Source organism: Zingiber officinale, chromosome 2B, assembly GCF_018446385.1.
Source record: "Zingiber officinale cultivar Zhangliang chromosome 2B, Zo_v1.1, whole genome shotgun sequence".
NCBI classification, from domain to species: domain Eukaryota; kingdom Viridiplantae; phylum Streptophyta; class Magnoliopsida; order Zingiberales; family Zingiberaceae; genus Zingiber; species Zingiber officinale.
The window spans coordinates 67924895-67944313 of record NC_055989.1 but is presented as its reverse complement, the minus strand read 5'-3'; the positions used below and the strand labels follow the sequence as shown (position 1 = coordinate 67944313).

Sequence of the window (19419 nt, the reverse complement as noted above, 5' to 3'; positions counted from 1 at the left end):
TAAATTAAAGCAGGAGGTTTCTCGATTATGGTGTGTACCTCGATCCGTGGAGCCTTTCGCGCGGCGCTGGATTCGGCTCGGACCATTTTCACATAGCATTTCCGAGCGGCTAACTGATCTCCTCGTACTTCACCGATTTTGTCCTCGACCGGGAATTTGATCTTCTGGTAGAACGTCGACACAGCAGCTCAGAATTCGCTTAACGCCGGTCGCCCCAGTATCACGTTGTAGGATGAAGGGGAGTCGACCACCACAAAGTTTGTTGTCCTCGTTCTCCGGAGCGGTTCTTCCCCTAAGGAGATAGCCAGTCTTACCTGTCCGACCGGAAGAACCTCATTGCCCGTAAACCCGTAGAGGGGGGTTGTCATGGGCAGCAGCTCGGCTTGATCGATTTGTAGTTGATCAAAGGCCTTTCTGAAGATGATGTTGACCGAGCTGCCAGTGTCAATGAAGATACGGTGGATGGTGTAGTTGGCTATCACCGCTTTGATGATAAGGGCATCATCATGCGGCACTTCAACTCCCTCAAGATCCTTGGGCCCGAAACTGATCTTGGGTCCGCTCGCCTTTTCTTGGCTGCAACCCACCTCATGGATTCTGAGCTGCCGGGCGCTTGCCTTTCTCGCCCTGTGTGAATCTCCTCCGGTCGGCCCACCCGCAATAATATTGATTTTTTCCCGGGAGGTGTTGTTTATGTTCTCCTCTTCCCGAGCGGACTGCCTAGGTTGCTCATTGGACCTTCGAGAGCGATCTTCATGCCTTGGAGGGAAACGCTGTTCGGGAGATCTCCTATATGTTCGCCGACCGGACTCTTGATGCCGCTGCGGCGGTCGGGTGAAGGCGATCGACGAGGGCCACCCCGTCGTACGGGATGGGTGATTGAAGGCAGGCCCCGACAGTCGTGGGTATTGTGGGAGTTAGTATTATGGAAAGAGCAAAACATTGTGGTCCATACCCTCTTTTTCTTCATCTTTGACCGCTCGGCCGCTACCTCTTGAACCACCGGGGACTTCGCATGATGTGCCCGGAATGCCTCAACTCTTGGTCCTCTTGGTGGCTGATGGGCAGCGGGCTGCTTCCGTTCGGCATGAGTTCCCTTCCGTCGGGCAGCCTCCGCCTCTTCCACATTTATATACCCATTCGCCCGGTGTAGCATGTGGTCGTAGTCTCTGGGCGGTTTGCGAATGAGCGCGCGGAAGAAGTCCCCTTCCGCGAGGCCTTGCATGAATGCGTTTACCATTGTCTCCGAGGTGGCTGTGGGGATGTCCATCGCTACCTGATTAAATCGCTGTATATACGTCCGGAGAGATTCTTTTGGTTCTTGTTTGATGGTGAACAGGCTGACGCTTGTCCTTTGATAACGTCGGCTGCTCGCAAAGTGATGAAGAAATGCCGTTCGAAACTCCTGGAAACTAGTGATAGAGCCGTCCGGCAGCCTCCGAAACCACTTATGTGCAGATTCCGATAGAGTGGTGAGAAATACCCGGCACTTTACGCAATCGGAGTACTGATGCAAGGTGGCGATGCTGTCGAACTTCCCCAAATGATCGTCGGGGTCGGTCGTCCCATTGTAAGCTCCGATCGGCGGTGGTGTATAGTATTTTGGTAACGGATCCCGATGTATGGCTTCAGAGAACTGTCGGTGAACCTGCTCGGGTGGTGCGTTCGCTCGGGGAGCTTTGCCCTTCCTATGATCCCGAACGGGAGGCTCATCGGATGAAGATCCTTGCTCCCCGTGAGCGGGCGCGATTTCTGGGGGAGTACGGAAGAGTGCCTGAGGGAACCCTCCTGTTGAAACATATTCCGGGCGGTCTGCTTGCGCCGCCCGGCCTGCTGAAGCCGAGGTTGTTTGCTGTTGCGCTCGCTCAGCTTGTGCTTTCTCCTTTTGCTGCGCCACTGTCTTGGCTGCCCTCGCCTCGACTATAGCGTCAAACTCTTCTTGTGAGAGTGCCACGGTATGTAGTCTTCCAGCCTCGTCCATTGCCTCTGCTCGGATGCAGGTGCGTTCCCACAGACGGCGCCAAATTGATCCTGTCCGAACCAGGAGTCAATGGACGCTGGGGATGTGGCGCTCCCTGCTGGATCCTCGAGTGCTCCGGCGAACCTGCAACAAAACCGAGCCGGGGGGGGTGTCCCGGCGACGGCCCTCCGACGCTCAAGTTAGGCGAAGGAATAAGAAAGTGGCTTAGAAAATGTAGACTTGTGTACCTCCGGTTGAAGAAGTGGAGGCCTTATATAGACCTCTCGAAGGAGCCTGGGCACACCAATCGAAGCAATCACCTGCTTTCGACCATGCCTAGGTGTGGGCCTGTCAGACGGGGATGGTGGGGCCTTTAATAGTGTCATCTTGCGTACAGTCTAATCATCATGCCTTTGCTGACATACCATATCCCGAGCCGAGCGAATATGCCGCTCGGCTAACCACTGTTCCCTCGCCACGATTCCGGCCGAGCGGACACCTCCGCTCGGCCATTTTGTCGTCGGCCGAGCGGATACCTCCGCTCGGCCACTCGGCTTCGGTTCTCCTGCTTTGGCGTCGGAAACCCAAACCTTTGGCTGGGTAATCTCTGGTTCCGCTCGGACGGGACCCCATCTGTGGGTCCCCCATTCTTACCGCCGGATCAATAATAAAACCTCATTTGAAATTTACTATAATAAATTACCAAATATTAAATACTTTAAAGTATTTGGATGTCTTGTTTACATATTAAACACAAGAGAATACTTAAGAAAATTTACTTTAAAAATAGAAAATGGAATCTTTGTAGGGTATTCCCTAAATAGTAGAGGATATAGAGTTTACAATAAAACTACTCTAAGAATTAAGGAAACAACCAATATAAAATTTGACGAAGTTACTAAGGAATCTAACTCAACTCAACCTCAATACCAACCAATTAATTTCATTAGAGCTAGCACTGGTCTAGAGGAAACTAGTAAAAACCCAATAGACGAAAACGAAAATGAACAAAATCAACCACAAGAAAATGAATAAACACATATTGAGCCTAGAACAATAAGAGTCAATTCAGACTATCTAATTGAACAAATTATAGGTGACCCAAATCTAAGAGTTCAAACTAGATCATCTTTCAGAAATCTAATTCAAATATCTTTAATTTCTAAAATTGAACCCAAAACAATAGAAGAATCCCTACTTGGCCCAGACTGGATTGTAGTCATGTGGGAAGAACTGGCCCAATTTGAAAGAAATAAAGTTTGGAATCTAGTACCATTACCTAATAATAAAAAGGTAATAGAAACAAAATGAGTGTTTAGAAATAAACTAAGCGAAAATGGGGAAATTGTTAGAAATAAAGCTAAACTAGTTGCTAAAGGGTTTAGTCAAGTAGAGGGACTTGACTATGATGAAACATATGCTCCAGTAGATAGACTTGAATCTATTAGAATGCTACTAAGCTATACAACCCATAAAGGATTTAAGCTTTATCAAATGAATGTTAAATCCACTTTCTTAAATGAGCTAATAAAAGAAGAGGTCTATGTAAATCAACCACTTGGGTTTGAGAGTTTGGATCATCCTGACCATGTGCTCAAGCTAAAGAAAGCTTTGTATGATCTTAATCAAACTTTATTTGTAAAATCACTCAAACAAGAGATCATCATAGCCCAAGTATATGTGGACGACATAATTTTTTGTTCAACCAACTCAAATTTTTTATAAGAATTTATAATCTTAATGGAACAAGAATTTGAAATGAGCTTAGTAGGTAAACTAACCTATTTCTTAAGATTACAAATTAAATAAACAAATGTAAGAAACTATATTTACCAACAAAATACATAAAAGAATTACTTAAAAAATTTAGAATCAAATAAATAAAAATACCAATAACAACTACCACAACCTTAGATAGTGATCCAAATGGAAAACTAGTAGATCTAAAATATTATAGGAGTGTCATGTTGGGACCTTGACGTCCGTTAAAGGGGGGGGATGAATAGTGTCTCACACAAATCGTTCGCTTCCTATAATGTTAGTGCACAGCAGAATACAAAACAAGCTAATAAATAAAAAGCTAAATTAAAAGAAGAAGAATGAAGACAAGCAAACCACAATAACACGCTCATTTACGTGGTTCGGAGATAAAGCTCCTACTCTATGACTGTCCGTAAGGTGGGCGATCCCGATTCGTTGGTGCATGATTCCCCGGAGAACTTCCGGCTAGCTGGCGTAGATCCTTGTGGGTGGAGAAACCTCACCAAAACTCGCACAAGACCACACTAGATCACTTGAGCACTTGGAGACTCTAATTAGGGTTAACCACCACTAATTTTGTCACCTTGCTCAAGCATCCCGAGCTCTATTAAATAGAGCTCAGGAGGAAAATACCAAGCTATTTTCTCACCACTAGTCGACTGGTACAACCACCAGTCGACTGGTCCTAAATAAAATTTGATCGTTACAAGTCAACGGTCGGCTACCGGTCGACTGATGAAAACACCAATCGACTGATATAGTAATACTAATGTATCGTTACAGTAATGCTATAATACCACTACATTGATGCTACAGTAACCTAAACTTTTATCCTGAGTACAGTCTCTCATGCACTCGTCCTTACTCGCACAACCTAAACCTAGCCTTCTACCCCTCCTCCATCAACCTTGCTTCCCTTGGATGTCTCCCCATCCTTCACACCATGCCTTTTGGAGCTTCCATCTCCTTGTCATTGTTGTTGGGTCTTCCTTTGCTAAGAGGCTACGCCTCCGGGACTTCAATCATTGCCAAGTCACACTTGGACTTACGTTGCCAAGACTACATGCTTGGACTTACACCGCCAAGACTCACCCTTGGACTTTCCTCCTTTGCCAAAATCACATTTGGACTCTCCTTGTTGTACCTGTATCCTGCACACTCACAATGCATATTAAATACAATAATAAACCTAACTTAAACCTTTGCCTAAACATCAAAACCTAGGGCACCTAGATTGCTCCAACATGCCATAGGCAGCCTTTTATACTTAACTACAAGTCGACCTTATATTTTATTTACAATTAGTATGTGTGCTAGATACCAAACTCGTGCTAAGAAATTCCACTTAACTAATGTAAAAAGAAATTTTAGGTACTTAAAAGACACAACAAATATAGGAATTTGTTATCCTAGAACACCTAATTTTTAACTAATCAGTTACTCTGACTCAGATTATGCTGGTTGTAAACTAGATCTTAAAAGTATAAGTGGTGGATGTCAATTACTTGGACCATCACTTGCCAGCTGGTTTAGTAGAAAATAATATCGTGTTGCTTTATCTACTACTGAAGCCAAGTACATAGCAATGTGTGAGTGTGTAGTACAATTGTTATGGATGATGTATATATTAAAAGACTTTAACTTATAATATCAGTTCAATCAACTTAATAAAAAATCTAGTGCATCATTTAAAAACCTAACATATTGAAATCAAACATCACTTCATTAGAGATCACGTCGCCAAAGAAACATCGAACTTAACTATGTTAAGTTAAAGTCAAATCTGGCTGACATCTTCACTAAATCACTACCAGAATATGAATTCAGTAATCTACAAAGACTACTAGTGATGTGCACAATAGACTGGGACTCTTGTGGTTAAACAAATTTTCAAATAATTTACAAATCTAGGAATTTTTTTTTACTTATATTTTCTAAAAATTCCCATTTTCCTAGTATTTTAAAATCATTTTGGCCTTAGTCTAGATTGAATCCATAGAAAGCATAATCCTATAGATCTAGGAAATAAGCATCTCACAAACACACTAGTTATACTTTGATTGTGTATTTAAAAATATAAAATGGCGTGAGATGCATAGACCTTTTGCCTAAACTTTAGATGTTTATATCAGTGCATCAAAATAAGTCTAGGTAAAAAAATACCAAAATATAGTGATCAAGTTAAGCAATCCTTCTTAATAAACAATAAGTTAGATCACATTTTGCTTAACTTGACTAACCAAGTGAACACTACTATCTTCTGATAGATAGTTAGTAACTAACAGTTAGACATGTATTAAGGATATTGGTAGCTGAATGATTATTTTTAAATAAAGATATCATATTTAGGGGGAGTGTCTAATTTTAAATCATGTGTTAAAAGTTCTAAAATGTTTACTTGAAAAACTTTACCTAGGAAACATCTTGGAAAATTATTTGCTTTAAAAAATATATAATTTTAAAAGTTTTTTGAAAAATTAAATTAGTTGTAAAACTCAGAAAATATTCCTTACCTTAAAATTTTTAAAAATATTTACTAAAATTTTTGTTGGAAACGTTTATCTAAATATTTTTGAAAGCATTTTTCTTAGAAATTTTTCTTTAAAATTACTTTTAAAATCTTTCTTAAAATTTTTTTATAAAAATTACTTAAAAAATCTTACTTAAAAATTTTTTCTTTGAAATTACTTTGAAACTTTTTATTAGAAAATTTTTCTTTAAAAATTTTTATTAGAAAATTTTTCTTTATAATTTTTTGAAGATCCTTAAATCTTTGAAAAAGATTACTTGGAAAATTTTGAAGAAGCTTACTTGTAAAATTTTTTTGACAAAGCTTTACTTAGAAAATGCTCCAAAAAAATATTTTTAATTTTTTTTAAAACTAAACTTTTGTTCAAACCTCTCCCTAAGTCTGATACATACAAAATGTCTATTTTCTACATTAATGGTTGGCATTACTTATCTTATGCTTGTATTTCCTTTATTTTAGTTTTTTTTTATGAATGCCAAAGGGGGAGGGTAAGAGTCAATGTAGAAAAAGAACAAACTTGATCAAGTAAATCAAATTCAAAACTAACTTAGATCATTTGTTTTGTTTGTATTTTACATATTATCTTTTAATATATTTTTTTAACTTTAATCCAGGTTGTCATTACATTAAAAAGGGAGAAGATTGTTAGTGTAATTTACACTAATGATCCAACTTAGGTTTTGATGAATGACAAGTGAATTAAAGTTAGAGTGTTTTGGGTAATTGCTTTACCAAGTGTGCTGGAGTTGACGGGTCTGGAGGACCTGACACCAGGCTGAAATACAGCTAGCTCCGCTGGACTCGATAGCTGGTGTGAAATCCAGATAGATCCACGGGACCCGATATCTAGCGAAAAGTTTGGTTGGGTGGGCCTGACAACCGGTCGACGTTTAATTGGGTCTGAGGATCTAACAACTGGCGAGAAGACCTAGTGGGTCAAAGGTAAGTCAAGAGACTACAGTTGGTAAGTAAAATGTAAGTAACTGGAGGAGAGATCTAGTGATGACACATTCTCAGTTGAGGGAACAGTAGATGTCGGTCTAGTTTAGGTCCATTTGAAAAACCTAAGATGATATCTTGACTAGATCCTGGTATCAGAGAGACAAGATATAATTACAACTACTACTTTATTTATTATGTTAACTCTGTCTAGTAGGGAAATTTTTTATGTCTGAACTAACTTTTTATTGTAGGAAAGAGAAAGACAAAAGGTGGTCCGAGCACTCAGAGTTGCTCCGAGCGCTCGGACCAGAAAAGTCATCCAGAAGCTGAGTTAGAGTACGACAACTGGTCGAACCCACGTTAACGGTCTAGATTCCCAGAGTGGGTCTAGGCACCCGGAGGTGGATAAACTTAACGGATTAAGTTTCGACGAGAGATCGCCATGTCAACAACAGTCCAGGCACCTAAAATGGGCCTATATAAAGGTCTTCGACCAACAGCTTCAGAACAACATCTGTTGCGACTTTCATATTCGTGCATTGCTCCGAAAAGGCTCCGACGATACTGAAAGGCTACTCTGAAGTTCAAAGAACGAAGACTTCTTCAAATTTACTTTCTGTTTGTCAGTAACATTTACATTTCAGTTATTGTACTCAAATCTTTGTAACTCATTTTCGAATTGATAGTGATTGCCCAACGAAAAACATTCAACGAGTGTGAGCCTTGGAGTAGGAGTCGTCGAATGCTCCGAACCAAGTAAAAATTTCTTGTGTTAGCATTTGTATGCTCATGTTTCTTTTCTGCTGTGTATTCTCGATTTTCAAAAAAGCAACAAACATTATTCACCCCCTCTAGCATCGTAACGATCCAACACAATGAACCCACCCCCGCAGGGCCGTCTCAAGGTTCTATGAGGCCCTAGGCAAAAAAAAAAAAATAGATCTTTAATATTTTTTTTAAAAAAATTTCCTCACCCTTTTTCATTCGAATTACTTGGGACCGAAAATGGTGGATTTAATTTTTTTTTTAAAAATAAAATATTAATTTAAAATAAATTTTAAATTCAATTAATTTTCAATTATATTATTTTCTAAGTTTTAATTTTTATTATTAATAATAAATCTATCGAGTGCGCCTTTTTGAGATTGAATAAATTCTTCTATTTTTCTTTTTTTATGCGTTTCATATATTAGAATCATATTTTTTTCATAGATATATTTATATTAAAATAATATTAAAAAAAATATAAGTTTCTATTATTTTATCAAAATAAAATTACTTAGAATTAAATGAACAATAAAACCTGATTTACGCCGTATAGTTTTAATTTAATGATATTTCAAACTGATTACTGAGTATTACCTGCACAAATATAATAAAAAATATAAAATATTAAATTTGATTTGAATCGGTTAATTTAAACCGTTTATATTTTATAATAAATTATACTTAACAAATATATAATAAATGAGATAAGTGCATATATCAAGTTTAAGATGGTAGTAGTTTGTTTACGAGAGAGGAAAAATGAGAAATTTTTTTTCACACAACTGCTAATAATCTATTTTTCCAACCATATTTCATATTTGGGTTCATTCATCAATAATTTATTGTTTTTACAGAACAATAAAGAACATTTCAAGAATGAAGAAAAAATAAAAAAAATATTACCTGACAATTAAGGAATGCGAAGGACGTTTTGTTGTATTTAGAATCACCGTCGAAATAATGAGGGACAAAAAATACAGATTAAAGAGGATGAAACTTAGAGGATGAAAATATGAGCAGGATGAAAGTATGTGACTTGGATAATGAAAACATGAGCAAATTAAATTTGATAGTAGTTTTATATAGAATTCTAGATTTCTAGGAGAATGATATTATTAATTGAGTTTTTCGTTGGAATAGATGGTTGTACAGTGAATTAATGTGGAAATCGAAGCGGCAATGGTAATCTTCAAATGTTCAAGTCTTCAAGTACAGTGTGCACATAGGAAATCGAAGCAGTGTGCAATTTCAATTGATGGCGGTGCACACTTGCACGGAAATCGAAGTGCCGAAACAATATGCTTGAAATGAAACGTCCAGTACTCATTAAAATTCAATTTTAATTATTAAATGTATTTTTAAAAAATATAATATTAATGGGCCCCAATTATATTGAGGCCCTAGGCATAGGCCTTATTGGCCTATGCCTTCAGCCGGGCCTGCACCCCCGTGTATATATATATATATATATATATATATATATAGGGCGGGTTTGGGTCTATTTTTTCTGGCAGGTCAGTGTTAGTGCAATTTGCACTAATGGTCTAACTCAGGTTTTGATGAATAGCAAGTTAAGTTAGGTTATATATATATATATATATATATATATATATATAGGGCGGGTTTGGGTCTATTTTTTCTAGCAGGTCAGTGTTAGTGCAATTTGCACTAATGGTCTAACTCAGGTTTTGATGAATAGCAAGTTAAGTTAGGTATTATTGTGATCTAACCACTTTACCAAGTGTGTAGGAGTTAACCAGATAGGTCGATGGGCCGATAGGATATCTGGTGAGAAGTCCATATAGGTCAACAGGTCGACCGGATATCTGGTAAGAAGTCCAGATAAGTCGATGTGCCGACCGGATATCTGACAAGAAGTTCAGTTGGGTCTACGGACCGGACAACTGGTAAATTGGTAAGTAAAGGTAAGTCACTGGAGGAGAGTGACTGAGTGAGGACACGTCTCGATTGAGGGGACAGTAGTCATCGGTCTAGTTTAGGTTCATTTTGGATCCCTAAACTGAGATCTTGACTAGTTCCTGGTCATGGAAGGACAGGAACAAATTACTACCACTTATTATAATTGTGCTAACTTTATTTTACAGGGTAGATATTTTAGTTATTAGACTAACATATTTTGCAGGGTAAAAAGGAGCAAAAGCCTTTGGATGAACAGTGTCCGAATGCACCTTCAAGTAGTGAAGGCGCTTTCCAAGGCATAAAACTTGATCGCTTTAATGATAAGCTGTAGCAAACTTCGGGATAAAGTTTAACCCATCGGAGGCGCCTTCCACGCCAATGGAAGGCGCCTTCCATGCCCTATATAAGGCAGTCTCGAGAATGCTTAAGAAGATAACACATATACGAGCTACTACGCGTCCATTTGAGGTTCTGACTGTTACGGGCTCCTGCTACGACTTTGCTGTAAAGATGCTGCCCCTGAAGACTGCTCCAAGGACTTCTGATTCAACCGGCAGACAGACATCGACACACGAACAAGCCATTTCAATTCTTATGTGTCGGTAACAAGTTTTTCTTGTATTTAAATTCTGTAAACGAGAAGTGTAGTCTGTTACACTTCTCCAATCTTTCTTGTATTCTATTTCCTCTTCCGGAGGTACCGGAAGAGGCTTTTAGTGGATTACCCATTGATAGGTCTGCGGGACCTGGGTCTTGGAGTAGAAGTCGTCGAAGGCTCTGAACCAAGTAAAACCGCTGGTGTTTTCTTGTGTTGTCATTTCTTTTTAGTTTTTCGTTGCGTACTAATTTTTGAGAAGACCATTTTTTGAAAGACACGTGATTCACCTCCCCTCTCACGTGCATCTCGATCCAACAAGTGATATCAGAGCGGGTACGCCTTTCATTTTTTCCCTCTATTTTTTTTTTGAAAAATTCACTTTCATTTTTTCACTATTAGTCAGAATTAGTGAAATAAACCTTTTGACAAAATTTGTTGCAATATTTATTATTATTATTTTATTTAAAATTGGTGAAACACCTTCATTTCTTTATCTCCCACATTACTTATCCTAAGACAAAGTCGTGGAAATTGCTTCCTGTCTATATTTTGTTTGCAAGTTTACCAATGTCTCATCAAGAAGGATGAAGCATCCACGAACCACCACCATATGAAAGGTACGAGAGGCACGAATTCAATCTATGGAGGATGCAGATGGAAAATTTCATCCTTATGAACGACTTCGATGGCAGCATGGCACGGAGGCGACCAACTCAAAACACAAAAGCCAACAGAAAGGTAATAAAATTAATTTCAGACTTATTACCTAATAAAGTTACATGCAGGATAGGAAAGGTCAAAGATTCCTATGAGTTTTGGACTCACCTGACCAAGCTTCATGACTCATGAGGAGTCATTGAAGCTAGAGGAGCAAATCAAAAGCGAATCCAAACTCGAGTCCAATCCAACGGAGAAGACTACTGAATTAGGGGATGCACTTAATGTTAGTATAATTTACCAAAATACTCCTGTCAGTAGTAATTTAAATAATCTACATGATAATTTAGATAGATATGAACTTATCTTAAGTATAGTACATAATAATCTAGATTCTGATCAAGTCAATTAATACTTTGATCAAACTGGCATCAATCGTGACTTAGTCAAACAGAACATTGACCAAATCAATTAAAAAATAATTAATTCAAACAAGAAAATAAATTTAAATTTTTTTTAAAAAAAAGAGAAAATAGATAAAATCAATAAATACCTTAATAAATCATTTAATGATCTAGACAATATCAATCTAAAAAATTCTATCCAAAACTAAAATAATTTAATTAATATAAAATTAAATATTAAAGAAAACATCTTAAACAAAAATAATCCAGAAAATTCAAAATTCAAAATTCAAAATTAATAAAGAGTTAAACATTAAAGATAAACCTTTAAAGAAATATAATTCAAATAATTTAACCAATTCGAAATTAAAAATTAATAAAAACTTAAATATCAAATATAATATTTTAAACAATGATAATAATTTAATAAATTCAAAATTAAAAGAAAATGTAAATCTTAATTACACTACTTTAAAAAAGACCAACTTAATTAATTCAAAATTAAAAACTTGAACTTACATTACAATTAATTAAACCTTAACAAAAAATTTGATTAACCTTAATTAAATAAAACAAATGTTCAGTAATTTAAGGAGAGGCGCTAAACTAGTTGGTACCTCCAAAATAATAACTTATCTGGTAGTGTAATTAGGACTAGTTTAAAAAGGGACAAAAGTTTAACTTGACCAACGGTACTGGTGAAATTTTGGATGATAGTAAGTTAGGGAAACTCTGTCTATGCATGTCTATGAAGATATGACTTCGACCTGGTACATTTGGCTTAGTAGAACTAACTAACGCTACCTCTTACGAATCCTAACCAGTTAGACCAAAGTTTTTTACTAAGTTCAGTGGATATGACTATTTGAAAAAACCTCGAATGCATGGTTATTCTAATGATGTCCAAGTGATTCACCATAGCCCAGAAGTTTATAAAAAAAAATGCTTATTTGTTGAGCCCAAAGCAAAACTTGAATCCAACACAGAATTAAGCATAACCCTAAAAATTTCATTTAACTCATCTCACAAAATTATAGGATTCCCTGATTACAAACATAGATCGGGTGAGATGACCAACGCTTAACTTTGAAATTAAATAAAATTAAAGAAAATTAAATTTGATTACATCAAAACAAATATTAAATTAATTAAACATTAAAATCAAAATTAAATTAAATTTTAAAATTCTTTTAAAAATTATTTTTAAAATCCTTTTAAAAAATTATTTTTAAAATCCTTTTAAAAAATTATTTTTAAAATCCTTTTAAAAAATTATTTTTAAAATCCTTTTAATGATACTTTTAAAAATTATTTTAAATATCTTTTTAAAAAATTATTTTAAAAATAAATTTAAAAATAATTTTAAAAATCATTTTAAAAATCATTTTAAAAATACTTTTTAAAAATTATTTTAATAATCCTTTTAAAAATTATTTTAAAAATCCTTTTATAAATCCTTTTAAAAAAATTATTTTAAAAATCTTTTACAAATTATTTTTAAAATCTTTTAAAAATGATTTTAAAAATCCTTTTAAAAATCATTTAAAAATTTTATTTTAAAAAATTATTTTAAAAATCCTTCTAAAAATTATTTTAAAAATCCTTTTAAAATTTATTTTAATTTTTTTTTAAAAATATTTTTAAAATTATTTTTTAAAAAATAATTTTTAAAATTCTTTTAAAACATTCTTTTAAAAATATTTTAAAAATTTCTTTATAAAAATTATTTTGAAATTATTTAAAACTTATTTTTATAAAATTATTTACAACTTAATTTTTTACTTAATTTAAACTTAAATCTTAATTTAAATTCAAGCTTAAATTGTATTTGAAATTCAATAATTATTTGTCTTAGTTAATTCAAAATCTATTAACTTATCTGAATTAAGTTAATTAATAATCAATTAACTCAAATTTTAATTAGTTAGTCCTAATTTAATAATTCATTTAATAATATGAATTTTAATCATTTTGATCAATTAATAAACTTAATTACTATTATAAATTATTCAACTTAATTACTTTCAATAATTAATTTAATATTTACTATTAATCCAAAAATAATTGTAACTTATTTATTAATTCAAATTAAGATGAAATTATATTAAACTATAGTTAATCCTAATTGATAAGTTAATCAAAAATTTACCTATTAACTCATTCTTAACTTAATACATTAACATCTGATCTATTACTCTAATGTTAATAGATCAGTTAATATAAAAACAATATTAGACTTTACTTAAATACAACTCAATCTAAAATTCTATTTCTAAATTCAGAATCACTAAATAATCCATGATTAATTAATGATTCAAGACATTAATTAATCAAACTTAATTCATGATTAATTTTAGATTATTTAAGTTAGAATTTTTAAAAAAATCAATTATGTCTGTCTTAGATAATACATATTAAACATCTCTCCAAACACGTAAGATTACTATATTTGAATATCTAGAATGGTTTAGATGCTAGGAAAAGAAAATTGAATCATGATTACAATTAGATCCCAGACACATAGGTGGTTAATAAGGGTTTCCTAAGGAAATGTCAGATTAAGGGGGAGACTTATTTCCAAGACAAATTTAATCACATACTTTTAAAATTATTCTGAATATTTTATTTTTAAATATCAGATCCAGGGGGAGGATATTTAAGAATCACCTTCAAATTCATTCTTAACACATTTTGAAAAATTACATGTTTTAAAAAATTCTGATACTTATCAAATCATATATTTTGAAAAATTATTTTGAAAACTGTTTCAATTTTTGTAAACTGCTTTTAAACTAACTTTAAAAGATGTTTTTGAAAAGTTTTTTTTAAAAAAAAAACATTCATGCAAAACCTAGTCTTTTAAAGTTTCATTCTTGAAAAAGTTTCATCCTTGAAATTTTTTGAAAAGTTTCATTCTTGCAAAACTTATTTTAAAATTTTCTTAAAACTTATTCATATTTTAAAGCATCTTACAAATATTTTCTAAGCTCAAAATTCTTATCCAAAGTATTTTGAAAAGTTGATAGATCTTGAAAATTATTTTGAAAGTTTCTTAACAACTAGTTAAACTTTAAAGTTAGTTGTGTAAAGATTAGCTTTCAAAACCTAGTATAAATCTTCTAAGGCTTTCCTTTAAAAAATTTTGCTATTTTTTTTGTTAAAAAATTACAAGTGTTTTGCAAACTTCGTTTTTCGATTAGTTGGACAAGTTTTCTTTAACCTCCCCCAATAATTCTAAAAAAAAATTGTTGTTGCCAAAATTTCACTACTTTCCCTCATTACTTTACTTAGCATTGTTTTACTCGTGCTTTTATGATGAATGTCAAAGGAAAAGGATTAGAGATTAAGTTAGCAAACACAAGAAAATCAAAAGTGAACAAAACTAATTATCTCAAACTTTTGCTTCTCTTAAAAATAATTTTTTGTGCATACTTTGTATTTTTTTTTCTAATTCAACACAGGTTATCATTGCATCAAAAAGGGGAAGATTGTTGGTACAGTTTGCACTAACGGTCTAACTCAGATTTTGATGAATGAAAAATAAGTTAAGTTAGGTATTATTGTGATCTAACCAATTTACCAAGTGTGTAGGAGTTAACCAGATAGATCGACGGGCCGACCGGATATCTGGTGAGAAGTCCAGATAGATCAACGGACTAATCGGATATCTGGAAAGAAATCCAGATAGGTCGATGAGCCGATCGAATATCTGGGAAGAAGTCCAAATCGGTCAACGGGCCGACTGGATATTTGGTAGGAAGTCTAGTTGGGTCTGTGGACCGGGCAACTGGTAAACTGGTAAGTAAAAGTAAGTCACTGGAGGAGAGTGACTAAGTGAGGACGCATCCCGATTGAGGGGGCAATAGACATCGATCCAGTTTAAGTTTATTTTGGATCCCTAAACTGAGATCTTGACTAATTCCTGATCATGAAAGGACAGAAACTAATTACTACCACTTATTATAATTGTGCTAACTTAGTTATGTAGAGTAGATGTTTTAGTTATTAGACTAACACATTTTGCGGGGTAAAAAGGAGCAAAAGCCTTCGGATGAACAGTATCTGAAGGCGCTTTCAAGCAGTGAAGGCGCTTTTGTACTGTTCATGGAAGGTGCCTTCCAAGGGATAAAACTTGATCTCTTCGAAAATAAGCTACATAAACTTCGGGATAAAGTTTAACCCATTGAAGGCGCCTTCCACGCCAATGGAAGGCGCCTTCCATGCCATATATAAGGCAATCTCGAGAAGGCTTCAAAAGATAACACATATACGAGCTACTACGCGTCCATTTGAGGTTCTGACTGTTACGGGCTCCTGCTACAACTCTGCTGCAAAGCTGCTGCGCCTAACAACTGCTCTGAGGACTTCTGATTCAGCCGACAGATCGACATCGACACACGAACAAGCCATTTCAATTCTTATGTGTCGGTAACAAGTTTTTCTTGTACTTAAATTATGCAAATGGGGGAGTGTAGTCTGTTATACTTCTCCGATCTTCCTTGTATTCAATTTCCTCTTCCGAAGGTACCGGAAAAGACTTTTAGTGGATTACCCATCGATAGGTCTGCGGGACCTGGGTCTTGGAGTAGGAGTTGCTGAAGGCTCTGAACCAAGTAAAATCGCTGGTGTTTTCTTGTGTTCTCATTTCTTTTTAGTTTGCTGCTGCGTACTAATTTTTGAGAATAGTATTTTTTTTGAAAGACACGTGATTCACACCCCTCCCCCTCTCACGTGCATCTCGATCCAACAAGTGTCAGGTTCTAGGATTGGCCAAACCTGGCCCAAACTCGTTCCATTGTCATCCCTATATTTCACCAGACCTTTTAAATCAAAATTGTGTAGTTCTATTCTTGACATGATGAGCTAGCAAATATAATGACATTGTTATTTGCTCATCTACCTCCATATATCTGGTTCCTTTCGGCCCTCCTTCACTTTCGAGCATACAACACAACTTTGCAAAACTACTCTTATTCATTCTTATATGTGCTTTGCAAGTAGTGTCACTCTCATATGCTAAATTATATATCATCTCTCTCCTAACAAAAATGTCATTCACATATTGCCTTTTCAAGCAATATGATCTATTATGCAATTCGACTAAAATATAATACATTTGCAAAAACCAATTCACTATATTCAAGATCTCCAATCAATGCATTAATACAACTAGATTGCTTTTTCTTATTATATTTCTAGTCTTTAAACTAAGACAAGTTATGACTGCAAAATAAATAAGATTAATAAATGAAAAGGTTGAGCTCAACAAGATACTAATTTTGATAAAAACATATAACAAGTTTTGAAAGTGGCATATACTTATAACTACACTAAAAAAAAATACATGCATTTAAAGTGTTGATGATTGTATACACAGAATGACAATTGCAACTTTTTCTCTCTTTTTTTTGTGTGACATTGGTGATCTCAAATCATAAGTTGTTTATACTTATTTAATCAACCTCATGTCTATGTTAATACTCACTGATTGTTGTCTTCACATAACAATCAATTGCAGTATTTGTTGTAGGAATGATAGTTTCTATTATCACACTGTGTTTCGCTTACTACTTTAACTTGCCTCTAGTTTCAAGATTGCTATGCACTAGCTAGAAGTCATCATGTAACTGTTAATTTAATGGAAACTAAAGAACAAGACAGAATATTTTAGAGAAAAAAATAAAAGCATATTTACTTTAGGAGGATAAAACAGGACATGCCAAGTTGATGTTGAACGTCGATGCCGATGGAGGCAGTGGATCAAAGCCTTGGTGAAATTTTAATAGGAAGTAGAGGTGAGGGAGGTAGTGTCAGCATCGATGCTGATGGAAGTGGCGGTGTATCAAAACTTTGATGAGGCTTTAATGGGAAGCAGAGATGAGGGAGGTGGTGTCGGCACCGATGTTAGTGTTGGCACCGATGTTCGGTGTCGATGTTGGTGTCGATGCCAATGCTAATAGAGGCACTGGATGAGTGCGCGAGGCGAGGTGGAGCTGGTGTCGACGAATTCATTAAGGAATTAATTTGATGAGATGAAATTAGGATTATATTTGATATATTAAATTTTAAGATTGGAATATAATCTAAATTACATGTTATTAGTAATCGATTATATAAATTATTATTTTTTATAATCTAAATTATATTAAATTACAAATTTAAAAATATATTAAATAAAATAATCAATCTTATAATGTCCTAATTGTATCTCTAAGTGATATTTGAACCTCATTGTATAGAAAATCCGTTTCACCTCTTGCGTCATAACCCAGGCCTATTTAATTGCACTTAATTAATCCATAATTCATCATTAAGCACTTAATTAATTGCAATTATGTTTTTTTTTGTTTTAATTAAATCAGTCATCAACTGCTCTGTTCAGCTGTGGACCTTGAAGCCGGTTGATAAAACCTAGAACAGCCATGGCCGCAGCTGAATCGAAGGACCAGAAGAAGCAACGAATCTGCAGCGCACGCTCGATTTCCATCTCTTCCAGCTTCGATCAAGATGCGAAGCTTCAGTAGCGGTGAATAAGTGCAGGTCAGATGATCCAACCGAAGAGAATCAAGATGCTATCCAAGAGGTCAGTCATCATCATCCTCGTAGTTTGCTCCACCTTGTCGATCCTCAAGCTGTATACATTAGCTCCCAGCGCGTCAGGGTTCGGGGATCCCTCTTCCTCCTCGCCCCCCAGGGATTTCCCTGACTCGTCCCACAAAATCGATCGAGATTTACTCAGCCCGAAGGAGTATCAGCTTCTCTCCGACCTGGTTGCTGGCAGAGCCCCCTGCAATCTACTATTTTTTGGACTCAAGAAGCAGTTTCTTGCTGTGGCTGCTTTGAATACCGGCGGCATCACTATCTTTCTGGAGGATGATTCAGAGAGGCTCAAAGCTAAGGTGCCCAAAGGGATTGGGATCTACCTGGTCAAGGGACATGAGAGAGCCGGCACAGCGTATGAGCTGCTTGAACATGCCAGGAAGCACCCTTCTTGTACCCTGCAAGGGGGTCTATTGGCTGGATCTGAGTGTAGGCTTTCGCTCAAGAGGCTTCCGGAGGCTGTACAAAGGAGGAAATGGGATGTGGTTGTGGTTGATGGACCGAGCGGAGACCAACCCGAAGCTCTGGGAAGGATGGGGGCGATTTATACAGCAGCCATTCTTGCACACAAAGGAGTCAAAACAGATGTTTTGGTTCATGATACTGACCGCATGATCGAGAAGTGGTACTCATGGGAGTTCTTGTGCCATGAGAATTTGGTTTCTTCCAAGGGAAAGTTGTGGCATTTTAGGATAACAGCAAACTCCAGTTCTGATAATTTTTGCTCCCAAGCTGCAGTTCAGATTCTGTAAGACAAGACAGATCTCAACACTTCCATTGATTTAAAGCTTTTGGGATAATGGCCCGAGATTGATGTAGGTGATCGAGGAGTGATTTGATATGGCACTGAGGTTTGTTAAGTTTGATATTGTATGATTCAATTTCTGGATACACAGTTGAGTACAGTAGTCAAGTTCATTTGACCAAATAAATATAACGGGCTAGAAATGTTTGCTGCATGAAAATGCTTTTTAAGCTATCATAACCTGCAAAATCCAGGTAAGGTGTTTCTTTAATATAACCTGCACAAGGATACATATCTTGTGGGAAGTCCAAATCAATAATAATTAAATCAAGTTTTGGCAATTTGCAACCTTTTAGTTTCATGTTAGGCTTTAGTTGCATTCCAAAAATACTAGTAACTCAACTTATACATATGGAATCCCTTGTGTGGTAAATATTTCATCACGTAGGAACATGTCGTCATGTTGTCTCGTGCAGATGATACTACTATTGTTGGTGTTATTAGATATCTTCAGTCTCTGTTTATTGTTCATTC

General features: G+C 35.5%; 1 protein-coding gene across 1 annotated transcript; it reads left to right on the top strand.

Annotated features, from left to right (window-relative positions):
• The first annotated feature begins 17925 nt into the window (after positions 1-17925).
• LOC122045788 (glucuronoxylan 4-O-methyltransferase 1-like) lies at positions 17926-19105 on the top strand. The gene has a single exon (XM_042606160.1). The coding sequence runs from the start codon at positions 18086-18088 to the stop codon at positions 18890-18892; it is 807 nt and encodes a 268-aa protein (XP_042462094.1). The 5' UTR covers positions 17926-18085; the 3' UTR covers positions 18893-19105.
• Positions 19106-19419: the final 314 nt, after the last annotated feature.